A 17840-nucleotide genomic window follows, 5' to 3' on the forward strand; every position below is an offset into this window, starting at 1 on the left:
TTAAGTCCCATTTATGAGACAGAGAATATTTAAAATCTCAGTTTACTGGAGTATTGTCACTGGAGAGTTCCCAAGAGCTTAAGAAAATAATAACTTAAAGGCTTCAGAATTGTTTTAAGTTCTCATGGGGAAAATCCCATTCCCTTGAAATTGCAAAGTTACAATGACAGCAGTGGCAAGAGGTGATTTTGGATTTTTCATTGGCTTTGCATTTCATGTGGAAAGACAAAGTTAATGCTGCTCAGTCCTTTAAAAGGCTAAATCTTCAATAATTTATCTTATAACTTTTGTTAATGACACAATATTATGATGGCATCTCTAGGCAGCATCCTTATTTTTTAGTTTATTTTGGTTAATTACATCATAATTCAGCAATATCAAGTCCTGTTGATTACTTAAAACTGAAAAAGTGTAATGGGAAATGTAATATACATAAAGCTTCAAAAATGTCTCTGCTTCGGGCAAATACAATGAGATCATGTAGAGTTTAGAAACTTCATTAAAAAATAAGTCTTTACTTGCCAGGATTATGATGCTTTGACTTAACAGCAGAAATGTTTCTAAGTTTAATCTAATTCTCATGCAAAACTGAAGCTGGTACCTCGGTATCTGCTAAGATCTGCTTGTGAAGCTCAGACTGTGGGGAATGATCTATTGGAAATTATTGTCAAAAAGCAAGCACATCATTTGTTAATGTAACATTATTTGTTAATAATGACATCTTTATAGTAGGGCCCTCAGACATTTTTCTCCTATATAACCTGCGTATATCTGTGTTCACTACTTAATTAGATTTTTTTTTTTTAACAAAATTGTCCAGTACTTCTTGTAGTTCTGCAGATTACCTCTTTGTACAAATGTTTCAAATTTGTCATCTGTTCTTCTGTTATATTCAGCCATTTAATAGTTAACCAATTTACTTCCCCTATCCCCAGCTCTTTGGGTGAACACTGTCTATTCATAATAACCTTTTAGTATTTAATTCCCTTTAATTTATCGTCTTTTCTGGTACTCAATTGGAGACAGATCCTTCAACTCAACCTGTGGGTGTTGGTCAACAGCTATTAGGAAGAATTTCTTTACTGAGTAGTCAGGCATTGGAATGGGATGCCCAGGGAGGTGGTGGAATCACCATCCTTGGAAGTATTTAAAAACCATGTAGATGAGGCCCTTCAGTACATGCACTTCTGGGCATGGTGATACAGATATTGATAAATTTATATTTTTTTTTTTTTTTTTGGAGGGGAAGATGATGACAGACTCAGTGATCTTAGAAGTATTTTCTAACTGTGTCAGTTCTGTGAAAATATTTGCATTTATGGTGATACAGTTGACTGGAAAGGAGTTACTTCTCTCTTTGAGTCACAAGTTGTCTTTACCTTTTGAAGAGTAAGTTTAGCCACCTGTGAGACACGGTATGATACACCCAGGGGGTTTAGTTCCCAACTGTTTTGGGTCAGTGCAGTGGGGTTTTGGTGGCAAAGGGGGGGACATAGGGGTGGCTCCTCTGAGAAGCTTCTGGAAGCTTCCCTGGCTCCAGTTCCATCCCTCCATCTGGCCAAGACTGAGACGAAGGTGGATGGACCTCTGCGAGTAACATATTCAAGAAGGGGAAAACAAAACTGCAAAAAGACCTGCAGGGCAGAGAAGAGGGGAAGGTGAGAGCAATGAAGAGAAGAGAGACCAAGGTTGGTGAGGAAGAAGGGGGAAAGGTGATTTCCCCTCAGCCCATGTTGAGATGGCGGCTGTGCCCCTGCAGCCCATGGAGGAGCACAGGGGCGCAGTCCCTGAAGGACCCCAGTGGGGTAAATGTGGATTTGTAGCCCCTGAAGTGTCTCAGGTGGGGCAGACATGGAGCCACAACCTGTGAAGGATCTTGGAGAGGGTCAGATGTGGCTCTGAAGCCGTGTAGGACCCCGTATCAGAGGAGGTGACTGTTCCCGCAGCAGCCGTGACTCTCTGGGCATCCCGGGCTGGAGCAGTTCCTGAGGGACTGCACCTCACGGGAGGGACTCATGTCAGAGGGGTTCCTGAAGGACTCTCTGCCATGAGAGGGACCCCGCGTTGGCGCAGGGGAAGAATGTGAGGAGTCCTCCCCCTGAGGAGGAAGGAGCGGCAGAAACACCGTGTGGGGAACTGACCCTGAACCCTCCCTGCCCATCCCCTGTGGCCTGAGGGGGAGGCGGCAGTGAAGCCATGTGGGCCCGGGAAGAAGAGAGGGGTGGCGGGAAGGTATTTAACACTGGGCTCTTACTTTCTTGTTCTCCTGTTCTGATAAATTCTTTTTTTTTCTCCCCAAGTTGAGTCTGTGTTGTCTGTGCCATCATGGGGAGCGAAAATCTCCCAGTCCTTGGTTCAATTCACAATCCAATTTTTAGCTCCCCATCCCTCAGTGGGAGGTGAGTGAGCAGAGGCCTGGTTGGTACCAGCTGGGCCCAAACTCTGACACTGCTTTTCACATACCTGACATTGGTTTTCTCATGGTCTCCCTGTGCTTCTATTCAATGCATTTGCAATCCCTGTTTCGTTCGAGACTTTAAAAAAGAAGATACACACATTGTTCTGGTTCAAAACATTATCATCTGTAAACAGTCTTGGAGGCAGTGTGGGGGCAAAGCAGAATTTCTCGTTCATTTGGATCTGTCCTTGTGCTGTTGTTTTCCCTGGGTGTAACTTTGGTACCTTGCTTATTGTCTCAGGATCTCTCTCTCTAGTGTCAGTCCTGCTGCTGCTTATACTTCCTCAAGTTCCCTCACATTCTTAGCATTCACTGACATCGCTTTAAAAGCAAAATCTGTTTTCTTGTCTCAGAAAACTAAGGGGGAAGTAAATGTTGGTTATTTTACTTTTTTTTTAAAGAGTAAGAAAAAAGTAGTATGTCAGTCGTACCATAGGAAGTGACACTTGTTTGTTCTTAAGCATAACAAAGACATGAAAATACTGTTTCTGATAAGATTTTCAGGTTTGGAGTTTTTCTCAGTGGTTTTCTACCAACCAGGCTCAGTTCCTCTGCTTTCATGGTGTGAGAACTTTTTTTTCCAAAACCGAGCACTCCCCAAAACACAAACTTTCCTGGTTTTATATTTTATTTCTTATATTAGTATTAGAGTTATATCATTCCTGACCTCAGCAGAATTATCTTTAGGTGTGGGAAGATTGCACCTAACATTTCTCATGCTGTTTGAAAAATAGAAATAAAAATTTACAAGTAGGGCATCTATGGAAAACGGAAAGTGATGTCAATGTTTTTTTAAGTGTCCTGAAAGTTTATGCAAGAATGATTACATTTTCATTACCTTTATTATTCTAGCCTGAACATAAGACATACCCTGAATAGCTCATTACTTATAACACGGTTTAGCAATGCCTGCCTGCATATAAAATACATGTTGACTTTTTTCTTTTTTCTAGGCATACTCTGTCTATGATGAAGACATTGGCTATTGCCAGGGGCAGTCTTTCCTTGCAGCTGTGCTTCTCCTTCATGTGAGTTAATTGCAAAATGAAAGCTTTCATATTTGAAACCAAAGCACCTTTAAAATCAGTAGTACTGTAACAGGCTATTTGACAGATATTTACTGTTGTTTATTTCTATTCATTTTCCCCTTGTTGCATTCTGGTAAATAGTGACTAATGGCTCCTATCTTCATGAATCTAGATTTCCTTTTTCTAGGAGAAATCTATTAAACTGTCAGGCAGTTCTGTGTCAAAACCTGAAACTGGTTTGTTACATATTAGTATTCTTTTAATTTAGTTATCACATAGGTGAACTCCCCTTGTGTTTATGGGAAATTTCATTTTAGTAGATATTCTGATAGCTAACCAGAGCAGGCAGTCCCATTAATTTTCATTCAGTTTTTTTCTCCTAGGGACATTTTATAATATCTTTGGAGTGAAAGCTGATTTTTAACCCTGCTATTTTAGCCTGTAACCAAAACTGTACCAACTTTGATCTCTCCCTTCCCATATATACATGTGTGGGTATGTACAGAGATAGATGAATACACTATTTTTGTGTTTGCAAGATGCTTTAACTTTAATGCATCAGTGGAAAAGCAACAGATTCAAGTCATATGGATACTGTAAAGAATATCTGAACAAACCACATAAAAACCCAAAAAGCAGCTCTTACTCAGGCTCTTACCTGCTTTCTGTCAGGATTTAATTATTAATCATCTTTGAAATACATTTCAGATTGTGGTTTTGAGTCAGCTACTGGTGGTATTTATGTTACACATACACTTCCTACAGCATCTAGAACTCAATATTAATTTCAGTTGTAATTCCTAGAGAGATCTGTGGCTCCTTGAAGACTCAAGGAGCATAGTACATAGTGACAGTGTCATAGAGAGGCTTTAGATTTTTAAAGAGTAAACCTGATTGAGTCACATTATTGCAGTCCCACATAGGCTGCAAATTAGCTTATCTAACAGTAATTTCGCAATTAACTTTTTATCCAAGAAAGGTTTTTTAAGTTTCCAATGGAAGAATAAGCCATTTTCAATACTAGAGTTGTTCAGCAATGAGTGGGTGTCACTTTTCTAACATTTGACTAATACTTCAGCTCCTCTCTCTTAGTTGTATGCTGTGATAGAATCACCTCTGCTTCTAGTGTGTCTGGAGTTTAGAGAAATTGCCCTGTACACAGGGAATACTAAGTAGCAATTACACTCATTTTAATATGCCCTTTATAACATTTGCTTTCATAATAGGATATTAAACTGAAATGATCAGAAAAAGGGGGAAGTCTCAGTGAGCTCATGTAAGTTGGGAGCTTCCCAGGATGTCGTCAAACTGTTTTTTTCGAATTCTTTAACCAATCTGTATGCTGTGAATGCTTGTAAGACCCTCTCTAACTCTTTTATCTTTGCATGGATTTCTAGCCCCCTTCCTTACCCTTTTCTGGGGGCAGGGTATGTTTTCTCTTCAGTGTAGATATGTTTCAGGGATGGTTGAATAGCCTGAACCTCCATCCTGTCTTTTTGTGATTTTGCTGCTTTGATGAAATTCCCATCAAAGGTGAGCAGGTAACTTCTAATCACAGGGGGACAGTGTTGCCAACTCTAATCAGTTTACAGTAATCCTCACAGTATTTGAATTTTTTTTCCTGTTGTCTTCATCTCAGAATCATTGCTACATGAAAAACTAAATTTTCATTTAAAGAAATGGTAAATTTTGTGATTCCAAAGAAAAAATAACAAAAGGCAAATATCTAAATGCTCAAACACCAGAATGCAAGTGCTAAAAATATGTTTTGCTTAAAGTAAGTAGGAATGAAAACTGGATTTATGATTTTGCAAATCCTTGGGGTTGGTAATACTGGAGAACTTTCATACACTGAGAGCGAGGATTCTGTGTTCTCTGCCTGTAAATAACTTTGACCTAGAACTTACCTCACTTCCTTCTCCCTGTCCCTGGGGAGGATCTGTTATCAATGCACGTGTGTCTGATTTAGCATGCAGGGCAGGTATGCTTGTGCATGAATGTCTGTCATTTTGTTAGAAGTGAAAAAAAAGAAAAAAAAGAAATTTGCATTCATCCTATTATATAGAGCAGATTTGAGGCTTTTGGTCAGGATACAAAGATTTCTTCCCTTCACTTTGTCTGTATCTTTTATCTGCTGTCAGTGGGGATCATTCCATACAGATAAAATAAAGATCAAGAGCTTTGAAATTCCTAAGAGCTTGTCCTAGGAAATCTAGCCTGGACAGGCAGCTAGTAGATGAGCTGGCAGTTCTTTTTGCTAACTAGTTACTTTCGTGTATATTATCTGAAAACTGAAATGAAAGTCTCTGTCTGTCCATGGCCCTGGGGACAGGCCATAGTCATAGGCCAAACCATGAAAGATGAAACCCTGGAGATAAATATCAGAAGACTGAAATTCTCTTTGAAGAAAATACTGAGCTTTTATCTATTGCTGCTATTTGATGAGGGGTTGACAAGAGGCTGAACGAGTGAATGTATTAAAAGGTCAAGAGTTGTCATTCCTGATAGTCCATAATTATTTTCATTTGTTACAATCTGGTGCCTGCAGAAGAAAGGTTGTTTTTGAATGTGATTGAAAACCTGATTCAGGGTCTGCAGTGATTCTGCTTGTGTCTACTATGTTACAGTTAAATGAAGGCATGGGGCATGGGGGGGAGATGCCTTACCAGTGGGGGTCTGATGACACAAGGCTTCCCACAACTTCAGCATTCAGTGGGCTCAAACCAACAGTGTAGCTTTACAGTGGCTCACACAGCTTGTCCTTTAGTGCTGCCTTCTAAAGTTCTTTTTGATGAGAAATTTTGGTCAATGTGAAATAGAGATTATGGAGAGAGGGCTTCTGAAAAAGTCATGATGTTAATAGATGGGATTGTTCCTCCTGAGCTTTCAAGTAGGTTCTGAAGGCAAAGTTTGTTATTTGCTTATTCATCATGAGAAACCTAACTTCGGAGTGTTAGATGTCCTGGGCTTTGGATGGAAGTAGGTAAGCATTATTCTCACTAAGGGTTAGTTATACCTCAGTTCTCCTGAATTTTTCCCTTTTAACCAGTCTCTCTCAGTAGAAATCAGTCATGAAGAATTGTAATTTCCTCTTCCTCTTCTTCTTCCTCTTCCTTTTCCTTTTTCCTTTTCCTTTTCCTTTTTCCTTTTCCTTTTCCTTTTTCCTTTTCCTTTTCCTTTTCCTTTTCCTTTTCCTTTTCCTTTTCCTTTTCCTTTTCCTTTTCCTTTTCCTTTTCCTTTTCCTTTTCCTTTTCCTTTTCCTTTTCCTTTTTCCTTTTCCTTTTCCTTTTCCTTTTCCTTTTCCTTTTCCTTTTCCTTTTTCCTTTTTCCTTTTTCCTTTTTCCTTTTCCTTTTCCTTTTCCTTTTCCTTTTCCTTTTCCTTTTCCTTTTCCTTTTCCTTTTCCTTTTCCTTTTCCTTTTCCTTTTCCTTTTCCTTTTCCTTTTCCTTTTCCTTTTCCTTTTCCTTTTCCTTTTCCTTTTCCTTTTCCTTTTCCTTTTCCTTTTCCTTTTCCTTTTCCTTTTCCTTTTCCTTTTCCTTTTCCTTTTCCTTTTCCTTTCCTTTCCTTCCTTATTGTTGTTCTGTAGCTGAGAGCTGTGTACCTGCTGTTCTCACATTTATTTGGCAGAAGGAATACTGATGACAGTTGTGCTGCTGTAGGGATGTGCACTTACATTAACCCATGATATGATCCCACACTTTCTTCCAAAAAGGTCTTTCATCAAGGAGAACAGCTCCCTTGAGATTTTAGTTGCTTAATTCTATATTCAGAGTACTTAGTGGAAAATTTTAATACATCCCTAGTTCCCTGGGTCTGAATCCATCATGTCTAAGGTTATTTCAGTGTGTGTGTTTGTGTAAGGAATTTCCAGCCTCAGCTCAGTTTTAAAAATCATGTTTGTGTATTTTTCCAAACAGATGCCAGAGGAGCAGGCATTCTGTGTATTTGTGAAAATAATGTATGACTATGGCTTGAGGGACCTCTACAGAAATAACTTTGAAGATCTTCATTGCAAATTTTTCCAGCTGGAGAAGTTAATGCAGGTAGGGCTGGGGTTACAAATTCTTCTTTCATAAATGGAAACACTGACAGCTATCCATAAGCTACTGGACAATAAAAACTCTTCTGCTTTTAGAGGTGGGGCAGATCCAAAGCAGGGAAGTTTAATATCTGGATATGAACATTATGAGTCAGATTTATTTCTAATTTCTTTTGTCTTTCATAGAATAATCTTGCTGGTAATCTTTGTATCCAAGCAGAATAGTTATCTGGGTTTTTTCCTTCTCTCTCTTTGCTTATTCTCTTTCCTATTCTGTGATGTTGCATACAGAGAATGTCTCTGTTCTATTAAGGCCAAAACATCCCTTGGGCTGCCACCATCAGTGTCCACCTTTGTATGAATTATGTTGGTAGTTAAGAAGTCAGGCAAATCAGGACATCCTGATGCTTACGAATCAAATATCAATAATTTTGTAGATTTTGCTGTTCAATATGTTGCTCTTTTTTTCAGATGTAGTTATTTCGTAGTCAGAGCAATTTAACATAAACAACCACAAGTTTTAAAAATTGATGTTCTGACTAATTAAGAGTTTTTTACAGTTCACTGAGCTTTTCACTATTAGCATAGTGAAACCTGGCTGCTGAAGTCAGTTACCAAATAGTGTGTATACCTCTCTGAAATACAATAAAACTGAACAAAACAGACCACAGTTAATTTAATGTTTTGGGTTTTTTTCAGATGTCCAATTGTGCCCGTTTCCTACTTGATAGAGTAGATTTGCATACTAATGAATTTGATATTTAATTTCAGCATATGGTCTATATCTACTCTACATTTACATGTGATAACAAAGATTTTTACTTTATGAACTGAATGCTAATATATCATCAGTGTACACCATGATTACCAGTGGTTATTTTGTATTGCTTATATATGTTCCTAGTTAGAGAAATTGTCTGATGGGGCTGTGTCCTTTGTTGCTTTCAAACTCTGCTAGTTATCTTGTTATCATATCTGTTCGTTTTTAAAGCAGAACCTTTTTTAGCAAGACACAGCAAAGGAGTAACTTAAAAATTTACACTCTACATGACAGATGTCACTAGCACTCTGCCTTTTGAGTGCTGAATATTTTGTAATTTCTCAGTATAGTCTCAGTACATTATTTGATACCATGACAGAATCCACAGTGGATATAATACTAAAAACTGTAACCATGGGCACTGAAATTTATGAAGATATGTATTTCCACTGCTCAAAAGAAGCCAGAATTTCAGGTTGTTGTGTTTTTCAGTGTTTAGCAACCTGGTTCTTACAGGCACTATAGATGAAGAACTCAGATTAATGGGTTATACTGAAGCATTTATTTTTTCCTTCATTCTAGGAGCAGCTACCTGACTTGTATAGCCATTTCTTAGGCCTCAATTTGGAAGCTCATATGTATGCTTCCCAGTGGTTCCTCACTCTTTTTACTGCCAAGTTTCCACTCTGCATGGTCTTCCACATCATTGACTTACTGCTTTGTGAGGTAAGAAAAAACTTGAATCAGAAAGCCCTTCCTCCACTCCATGAATGAGTCTTCTATTGTTTTTTTGTTGCAGTTGTCATTTACTGTTTAATTTCAAAATGCATGTAAATAAATTATGTAGAAGCCCTGGTTATATCAAAAAGATGATCTTCAGTGAAATGCTGGTTTGATTTTTGAATTGGAACTGTGGGTTGCCTCATTCTTTTCCAAAGGATCTAATTAGGAATATCTGATGCACACATCTGTTCTTCATTTAAATTGTTAACTAATTTATTCAAGTTTCAGAATTCTAATTTCTTGAAGATACCTAGTAGTAAAAGCCTAGCAGGCTTTATAGGGAAAGCTCTCCAAATTTAATCAGAGTGCCCAAAGACAGGAAGAGTGTTGCATGTTGCTTTGCTGGCCAGACATTAAACAAATAGTGAGAACTGCCAGACAGCACAATGAATGAAAATCTTTCCTGTTGCTGTTCAACCAACTGTTCCAACTCAGAAACACACAACTCCAGACACAAAACGGTGTGTTTCTGTATTGTAGATATATCTGCACTTCCTTTAAAAAACCGGAAAGAATAGATTGATGGTCTGCTATGTTTATTTTGGTAAAATACTGCTACTTACCTTTGTCACCAGGAAGTCAGGGCACCCATGGAATTAAAAGTGTTTGTGAAGATGCCACTGATTTCCTCTCCAATTTAATTGGGTCACAAACATTAAACATATAAACAAACAAAATAATTCAGAGTTCTAAATGCAGATGACATCATGAGCCTGAAACACTGTTGACTCTAGTTCATTCTGTTAATTTTTATTGTGTTTTACTTGTGAATTTTCAGGCTTGCTGCACATGCCTTGATAGCATTCATTATTAAACAAATCTTGTCCACCACTCATAACTCAATATTTTTTGCTCAAGAGTATAATTTTTTCTGCATATTACTGCTCAGTTATCGCTATGAGGTAGGTTAATACTGCCCAGTATTCAAGTGAGTGCCAAAGGTAGTATGAAGTGACTTCACATTTCCATATATATATCTGAGTATTATTTCTTTCATAATGTCTTGGCTACACTAAGTAAGTAAAGAGAAAATGGAGAAATGTTGCTTCTTTTTCTGCTCTTTTTCCTCTTTGGTTATGCAGTAGATGAACACAATCCCTCAATTGCTTTTGAAATGTTACTAAGTTAATTTTAAGATGAGCTTCTGGGGTAGACTTGATCATTCTTTGTCAGTTCAGTTTATTACTTCATTCTGATTTGATGTGGAGCTGCACTGAGAAATGACCATTTTAAGGTATTATTTGTCAATAATTGTACAGAACATTATTTCATAGTGGTGATAATTGTGACTGCAGCATATCCACATCCTGTCTGAAAATACTCTAAAGAAATCTTTTAGACATGGTTAATGAAAAAAACCCCAGATCTTTAAACATTTGCATTCATCTCACATCTGGCAGTGTTTATCTCAGCATGTCTGAGGTAATTACTCTGGGAAAAAAAGGTGAAAGAATCCAAGGGGAAAGTGAGGGAGTACAGTGCTAGAGTGCTAGAGAAGGGGAAACTCGTTAGCATTTGTGGAGGATAATCACATAAAGCTAAAAGAGCCTCTTTTACAACAGCTAAGTATAAACTGGAAATGGTAAGAGAACTGATTTCAAGTGAGAAGATACATATAGACATCTTGAGGAACAGTGGGGCAATGTGTTGGCAACATACTGAGGCAGCAGTGTAGAATATGAGAAAAGTGCTTCTAAGATTGATGAGCCAACCAGCCTAAAGTAACTTCTGGCTTCTGGGAATATGTGGGAGGAGCAGAGATTAAAATTATACTAAAATAAAAATCTAATTGTCCCTCATCATTGAAGCCACTGAGGTGAAGCAATTTGGAACAAAGGATCCTGCCAGGGGACCCTTCCCAGAGGGGGGATGAGTGATGGTGGCCAAATTCCCTCGCAACCAAGAGCAGCCTCCAAGTATCCCGGGCAAACGGGGCAGACATGGGAGAAGGACACATCCCTCTCTCTGGCTCCAGAGGAGGACTCAACTGGTCATCATCTCCCAAAGAGCACATAAACACAGCTTCCAGTCATCTGAAAGGAGGATCTGAAGAGGAGGAGGCTGAGGGGAGACCTTACTGCTCTCTACAGCTGCCTGAAAGGAAGGGGTAGTACAGTGGGGGTCAGTCTCTTCTCCCACATAACCAGTGATAGGACAAGAGGAAATGCCCTCAAGTTGTGCCAGTGGGGGATTATTTTGGATATTAGGAAAGATATGTTTGCAGAAAGAGTGGTCAGGCATGGGAACAGGCTGCCCAGGGAAATGGTGGGGTCACCATCCCTGGGGGTGTTCTCAAAATGTGTAAGTGTGGCACTTCAGGACAGGTTGGGTTGACAGTTGGACTCAATGATCTTAAGGGTCTTTTCCAGCTCTAATGGTTCTTTGAAAGTAAAATATGAGAGTGTCTGGCCATAGATGTAATAAGAAAGAATCCATTCCTTAATGGAGGTCTTGGAATGATACTGCAAAGCTGTCTGTTCTGTCAGACTCCAGAAGTCACAGAGCAGTCAAAAAATATTTTTTGCCTGCATTAAATCATTCTTTATCTCTGAAAAAACAGCATGTATGTAATTCCAGCAACTGGAAAGAGAAAAAACAGTTGCAGCTGCTAACAGTGGAACACACTGCAAAAAAAAATCCTCAAATTACCAAGAAGCCTTTGAAGTGAACTGTCTTGTGTTTTTAAAAACAAGCTTCCAGCCTTCTCGTTAATTTGTTACAGATACAGATAAATTTTAAATAGCCCTTATTTAAAGGGCTATTCATTCCTGAGTGTGCTTTCTCTACACCCCTGTCCTGTCATTGACAGAATGTTTGTGTACTGTGAAACTCTTTTATGAGAATTAATGAAATTCTTTTTATGAAAAATATTAGGTGAAGATACACAGTTAAAACCATTGCTGAATGGGTGCTGCCAGCTTGTCATTCCAAGGGAGCTTCTATGTTCCCATGAAAATATTTGAATTATGGTTGAACAATTGTATCAAGACTTTCTGGGTGGGATTTGTCTTCTTGTCTGTGGCTGAAAGAGGGACTTTGGTCCTTGTGGGTATTCTTTCAGTCTCAATCCAGAGGAAAAATATTGAAATCCTGTAGTTTTGCAGCTGGCCAAGGAGGAATGTTTCCTTCCCTTGCATGCCTGGTGGAACTGTAGTACCCCAGCTGGAGGGTGGAGCTTCTGGGTAGAAGCATAGCCAGGGATGTGGAAGCCTATGAAAAATCAGTTAAATTTATGGTGAGAAATAAATTTTATTGATAAATTTTAAAAATTCCATCACTGTGTGTGCCATTATGGCAAAGGTCTTTTCATCATTCTTACATTAACTATGACATGATAGAAGAATTTTATTAAAATTTATAGAAATTTGGGGCTTGATGTGGCCTCTATGTGATTGAATCCTCTTATCCTTTTGTCAGAAACTTGAGGAAAATTTTGGGCTTGCAGGAAAGTACTCCACAGTACTGTGGTATGTAATATAAAATTTAATACTTAACCTGCATGTAATAAACACACAAGCCTGATCCAGATGAAAGTTTTCATATGATTAGAGCAAAATGTGTGGTTTTGAGCCTGGCTATACAGAGAAATTTTATCAGCATCACCTGAAGATTTTTCTACAGATTTTTCTTTTAGCCACCTGCAATGGCTTTATTTGTGTTCCCTCCTTTTGGTATTTCTTTTCCATTGAAGAACAATTTCTTGATGAAATTCAGAGCTGTATTTGAACTTGTCAGTCTTAGCTATCAGTTACTGAACACTTTGTGAGCTTGCTCCGGTTTTCTGTCTTTGGTCTATTGTAAATTATTTATTTGGAGTCCTGCCCAGACCTATTGAGTCATTGAGGTAAGGCACGTGTCCCCTGAGCAGCAACTGCATGGAATTATGCTGTAGAAAATCAAACAGTTCACATTTAGCTTCATTGAGCATTTTAGAATTTACAATTTAAAATTTAAAAATGTGTTTTAAAAGCACTGGATAAGGGACTTTAATTAGGCATTTAGAAGAGGAAAAAAACAAATGCATGGACCAGCAACTTATAAACATTTTTTTTTTTAAATTTTCGTAATTTTTTTCCTACTTAAAAACCAATCAAACTTTAACTGGTTTTGAATACAATGCAGTACTGTCAAAACTAAATGAAGTTCAGAGCTCCTTTAGCTGTCATTCCATAACTAACCTAGAACTTTGTGACACTTTTGGTAAACCTCCATTTTAAATTGATCTGGCTATTTTTGTGTGCAGTTCTTGGGGATATCCCTCAGTATCCCCCAGGATTCTGCCTCTCTCTAAAACTCCCTACTACATGCTGCCTTTTCTGGGCTGCTACAGGTGTTTGTCTACTTCAGTGTCAGTAATTACATAATCTTGTTACAAAAAGTAGTAGTTTGGCTACTAAGCTGCCTTTCTGTGATGAAGGCTGAGTAGAAAAGGACGCAGTTGGTTATCACTTTTGGATATGAAATAATTCAACATTTTCTGAGAGAGCTAATAACAAATAAGTGAAACTACCTTTCACAGGACCACGCAGCAGCACAGTGTAAGACATAGAAAGGAAAAGCTGAATACCATAATTTTTTGGCCTTTATTTATCAGTCTTGAGAAACCATTCCTGATAATGAAGACTGATGAGTGTATGTAAAAATCTTTTGAAACGTGAGTGATTTGGTGCTGATAAATGAGCACCTAGTGATAGCAACACGCCTAGTGTGGCACCATCTTGTGTAGGTGTGGTTCCTGGGAGCACTGCTGCATAATGAAATAATGGAAATCTTGAGAGAATTGTATCTGTTGGTGCTGCAGATTTGATTTCTGTCTTATTTCTGTCTTGCTGAACAATGGATGTGCCAGGAAACACTGCACCACATGGTATCGCTCAGACGATAAGCCCAGTTGTCTCTGTGTTAGTACTAACTGAGGAGTAGGTACTATAATAGTCTGCTATTTTTTATCTGTCACTGTCAGATACTTCTTTGATGCCTTCAACAGAGTGGAGAAAGAACAGATTTTTAGCATTTTTATTTATTAAACTTCCTCAAGAATTGAGTCAGGAACAAGTGTACTTCCTCTCTCTATCTACACTCGGGTGAAATGTGAATTAAGTAAAATATTGTGTACAGTTGTTTATCTTCTCTAGATCTATATGGGAAATAAAATTGAACTATTCAGAACTGCACACTATGGAGACATTGTCTGTATTTTGCTAGTCCATCCTGTTAAGAAACATTTCATAAATCCTACAGAAAAGCAGACTAGGTTTGCTAGAAATAAAATCTCTTAATAGCAGCATTGTAACAGCTAGGCTTAAATTCTGTGTAGAGGTATAGAAACTGCCTGCATTATTTCAGTACTCTTTACAGAAGTAAAGGCAATGTCATACATGTGAGCTGGAAAAGGCTGGAAGGTGCATGTGTTTGTTTTCCTGCTTTCAGATAGAGGCATTTAGGCTTTGGCATTTAGACTGTGTCTTTGCTCCTCTCTGTTGCTCATTGCATTCTGCCTGCTAGAATCCAATGTCTCTTTCTTAGGTGTTTATCAACCATTGCTGGTTCATTCAGAGACTGGAAATGATTTCTTTCTGAGACTGCTGGATTTAAAATAATTTAAGAAGAAAGAGAATAGGTTGTCTTAGACTCTGGATGGAAGATCTGAATTTGAATGTACATGCCCCATGGTAATGCTGGTTTGCTACATTAATTTGTTGATATGTCAGGTGTTATAATCTTTTTTGTTGCAAAAACTGGAGGTCTGCAATGGAGTTAGCTCAGGTTTTCTGGCCCTGGATATTTTACTTATGTGTATTTCGATGAGTTATTTAAATCCAGGCTTCAAGTAATTTTAGCATAATTTAAATGATGACTACAGCCATGTTCTGCTGTGGGTGTTTTTGGTACTAGAACAGAAATTAAAGTAAAAAGGGAGGAAAAAGGCTGTAGTATTTGACTGTGTGTTTGATGGATGAGGAACTTTTTGAAATTTTTGTATCTCTGTGTTTAAAACATTCAGATTATAATGATAAGGATTTTCAGGTTATTTTCAAAGCGAAACTCAGTTATTCGGAGTTTGAATATAAAATTTCAATCAACAGCAGAAATGTTTGAGGTATGTAATAACAGTGTTCTGCATTGCCACAGGGACAGGGGGTACAGAACATTCTCTTCACCTCTAAGGCTACACAGAATTTATATGAATTCAAGCTTGGACTGAGGACAAGAGTATTTTAATAGAGAACATCTAAAAGAGGTTCTTGGGGGACTGCAAGGTTTAACATTACCTGTTACACTATGTTGTCAGCTGTTGCTGTGAGCATCCATAATTTATGTATCTTCCATTCATAGCTACAGCTTGTTTATCCAAAAAATTACAGGGCTGGTGATAAATAGTCTGCATGAGCAAAGAAAAAAGAGTCTCACAGCAATCTGCAATTGCAGATAACTCTTATGAACAGAGGGTACATTTTTTGGTGATGCTGACAAATGTTGTAGTCCTAAAAGGTTCAGGATATTTCTGTTTCAGAAAATGTTGTACAATACAGGTGGAAAGTTGCTGAAGGTGAGGGACCTGTTGGAATGACCTCATTTGTGCCCTAGAAGGAAGAGATACCTGATGCCAGGTCCCAGGATGTCTCTAAATTACTTTCCCCATTGCAATTGAAATATTGTAGCCACTTCCTACTTCAAGTTCATTTGGTTGATTTTTCTAGGAATACAGTAAATTTCCGTAGTGCTCACTTAACACCAGTGCCATCTGCTGTATTTGAATAGCAGCAGGTTCTAAGCAGTCTTGGCAGTCCTCAAAACCTTTTCAGAAATAACTGAAGTATCACAAATGGGAGAGTGATATTCCATGAACAAATCCAGGAAACTAAGCTAATTTGGGGGCTGTTTTTAAAAAGATGGTGGTACAATCGTCTTCTGCCAAAACACTTCCCATTGCTTCATGCTTGGAATCTGAGGCCATAGTGTGTTTTAAGTATGTGAAGTCAAAACCTTAATCTCACATTTGAGTGATTGTTGGGAAGGGAAAATGAATGTGTCAGGGTTTAGAGAGGCAAGGGCTGTATTGTGGCAGAGAAAGGCAGAAGGTGAAGAATGAACACTGAGAAGGAGATCAGTGCAGGGAAGCAGGACATTGATTCGAGCTGGACATGCATTTTTCTTATGTGCTACTTCTTTTTAGGAAGAAGTTCTTTGGTATGAGGGTGGTGAGATTCTGGATGCCTCCTCCCTGGAGGTCTTCAAGGCCAAGTTGGATGAGGCTTTGAGCAACCTTGTCTGGTTGAGAGCTGTCCCTGGCCACAGCAGGGACATTGGAGTGGATGATCTCCAAGGTTCCTTCCAGCCTAAGAGAGTCTATGATTCTGTGACCACATGTAGAGGGGAAGGAGCTAAAGCTCTCTGCCAGGAAGTTCTTAACCCCTCATCTTGTCTTCTCTCAAGAAGATTGGGGTCTGGAAGGTTACTGCTCCTCTGAGCATTTCTAACAACCATTCTCTCTTTCCATATGAGAGCTGAAGGACCTATCTTATATCCACAGAGATAGGAAGTCTCTTTTTCTCTCCTCAGTGTATCTGATGTCTTCAGTGTATTGTGGTAAGGCTCTTGATGCCTACCATAGATTCAGGCCCCCTTCTTTGTCCATAGGTTTGGAAAGAGGGAGTGGAATGTCTAAAAACCCTGTGATTTAACCCTCTGAAAGCTAGAAAAGTATTGTCAGTGTGCAGCTTGGTGAAGCAAATGGAGCAGGTGTGCTACCAGCTCATAACCAGCTGCCCGTGAATTAGGAATATGCCACTTAAGAAATACCAGATATCAGGGAGCAATTTGATATGACTTGAAATTCTGTGGCTAGGATTTTTATTATTTGAAGACATGGAAGCTGGAGAGGAAAAAAAGTGCTAAGTCATTATCTTCATTTAGCCACTGCAACATCTCTGCAGCAAATTACATGATAATCACACAAAACATGTAAATATTCACTAGCACTCCTGAACCCCATTAATTTATGTTAAAAGCAAGCAAGCAACCAAAATTTCATGCATACTAATACAGGTTCATGGTTGTGTGGAAGTATTTATTATGTGCCTTTCCATGTTGCAAAATGCAGAGAAGTGCCACAATACATCCTGAATCCCAATGTGCCATTTTTACCATCTCCCTGCTTACCTAACAACTCAGTCCACAGGTTTTATTGGCTTTGTATACTCTTCACACCATTGTACCATCAGGCTGGAGATTTCTGTTTCCTTTCTTCCTTGTGCTGTAGCCTTTCCTGTTGGGAGTTCTTGTAGTAAGCAATGGATATGGAGTCCCTGGGAGAAGCCAATCTAAGAAGCTGACTGCATGTCATACATTAGCAGCAAGATCTCTCTGTAGTTTGCTTTTTCTTTTTATTTTCTTTCTAATAGAAGTGTTTAGTAAGAAAGTTGAATCTGTTGCTTATACAAAGCTTTTGTTGTCCCTTATTTGATTGGGAGTTAACTTTTCCTGATTTTCTTGTCATTGAACTAGGAACAATGTACAAGGTATGCAGACTATATCTGAGTAAAAGATATTAAATAAAATGCATATTCTTGCAGAGCAGGCACCAAGTCTGCATTGCTTACAGAGAGATTTGTGATTCAGACCATATATTTATCTTGTCAGCAAAATAAATACATTTGTGACACTCCTTAAGTTTATTGTGTGCTTTCAACATATTACAGTTGCCAAACAAATGTTTTGCTGGAAACAATCCCAAACATAAATAGAATTTTAATTCTGCTTTAGAGTTTGT

The 17840-nt window shown here is 38.4% G+C and overlaps 1 protein-coding gene across 4 annotated transcripts in view; it reads left to right on the top strand.

Moving 5' to 3' along the window:
• RABGAP1L (RAB GTPase activating protein 1 like) overlaps window positions 1-17840 on the top strand; it is a 232724-nt gene that overhangs the window by 131659 nt on the left and 83225 nt on the right. For 3 of the 4 annotated variants that reach the window (XM_071751126.1, XM_071751128.1, XM_071751127.1), the window contains exons 15-17: window positions 3412-3486; window positions 7403-7528; window positions 8867-9010. In XM_071751126.1, coding sequence (XP_071607227.1) covers window positions 3412-3486; window positions 7403-7528; window positions 8867-9010 — 345 coding nt within the window. Of the gene's footprint in view, window positions 1-3411; window positions 3487-4737; window positions 4763-7402; window positions 7529-8866; window positions 9011-17840 lie in introns of those variants that run through there. The other variant, XM_071751129.1, reaches the window with a different exon arrangement.

Source organism: Heliangelus exortis, chromosome 8 (genome assembly GCF_036169615.1).
Source record: "Heliangelus exortis chromosome 8, bHelExo1.hap1, whole genome shotgun sequence".
NCBI classification, from domain to species: Eukaryota; Metazoa; Chordata; class Aves; order Apodiformes; family Trochilidae; genus Heliangelus; species Heliangelus exortis.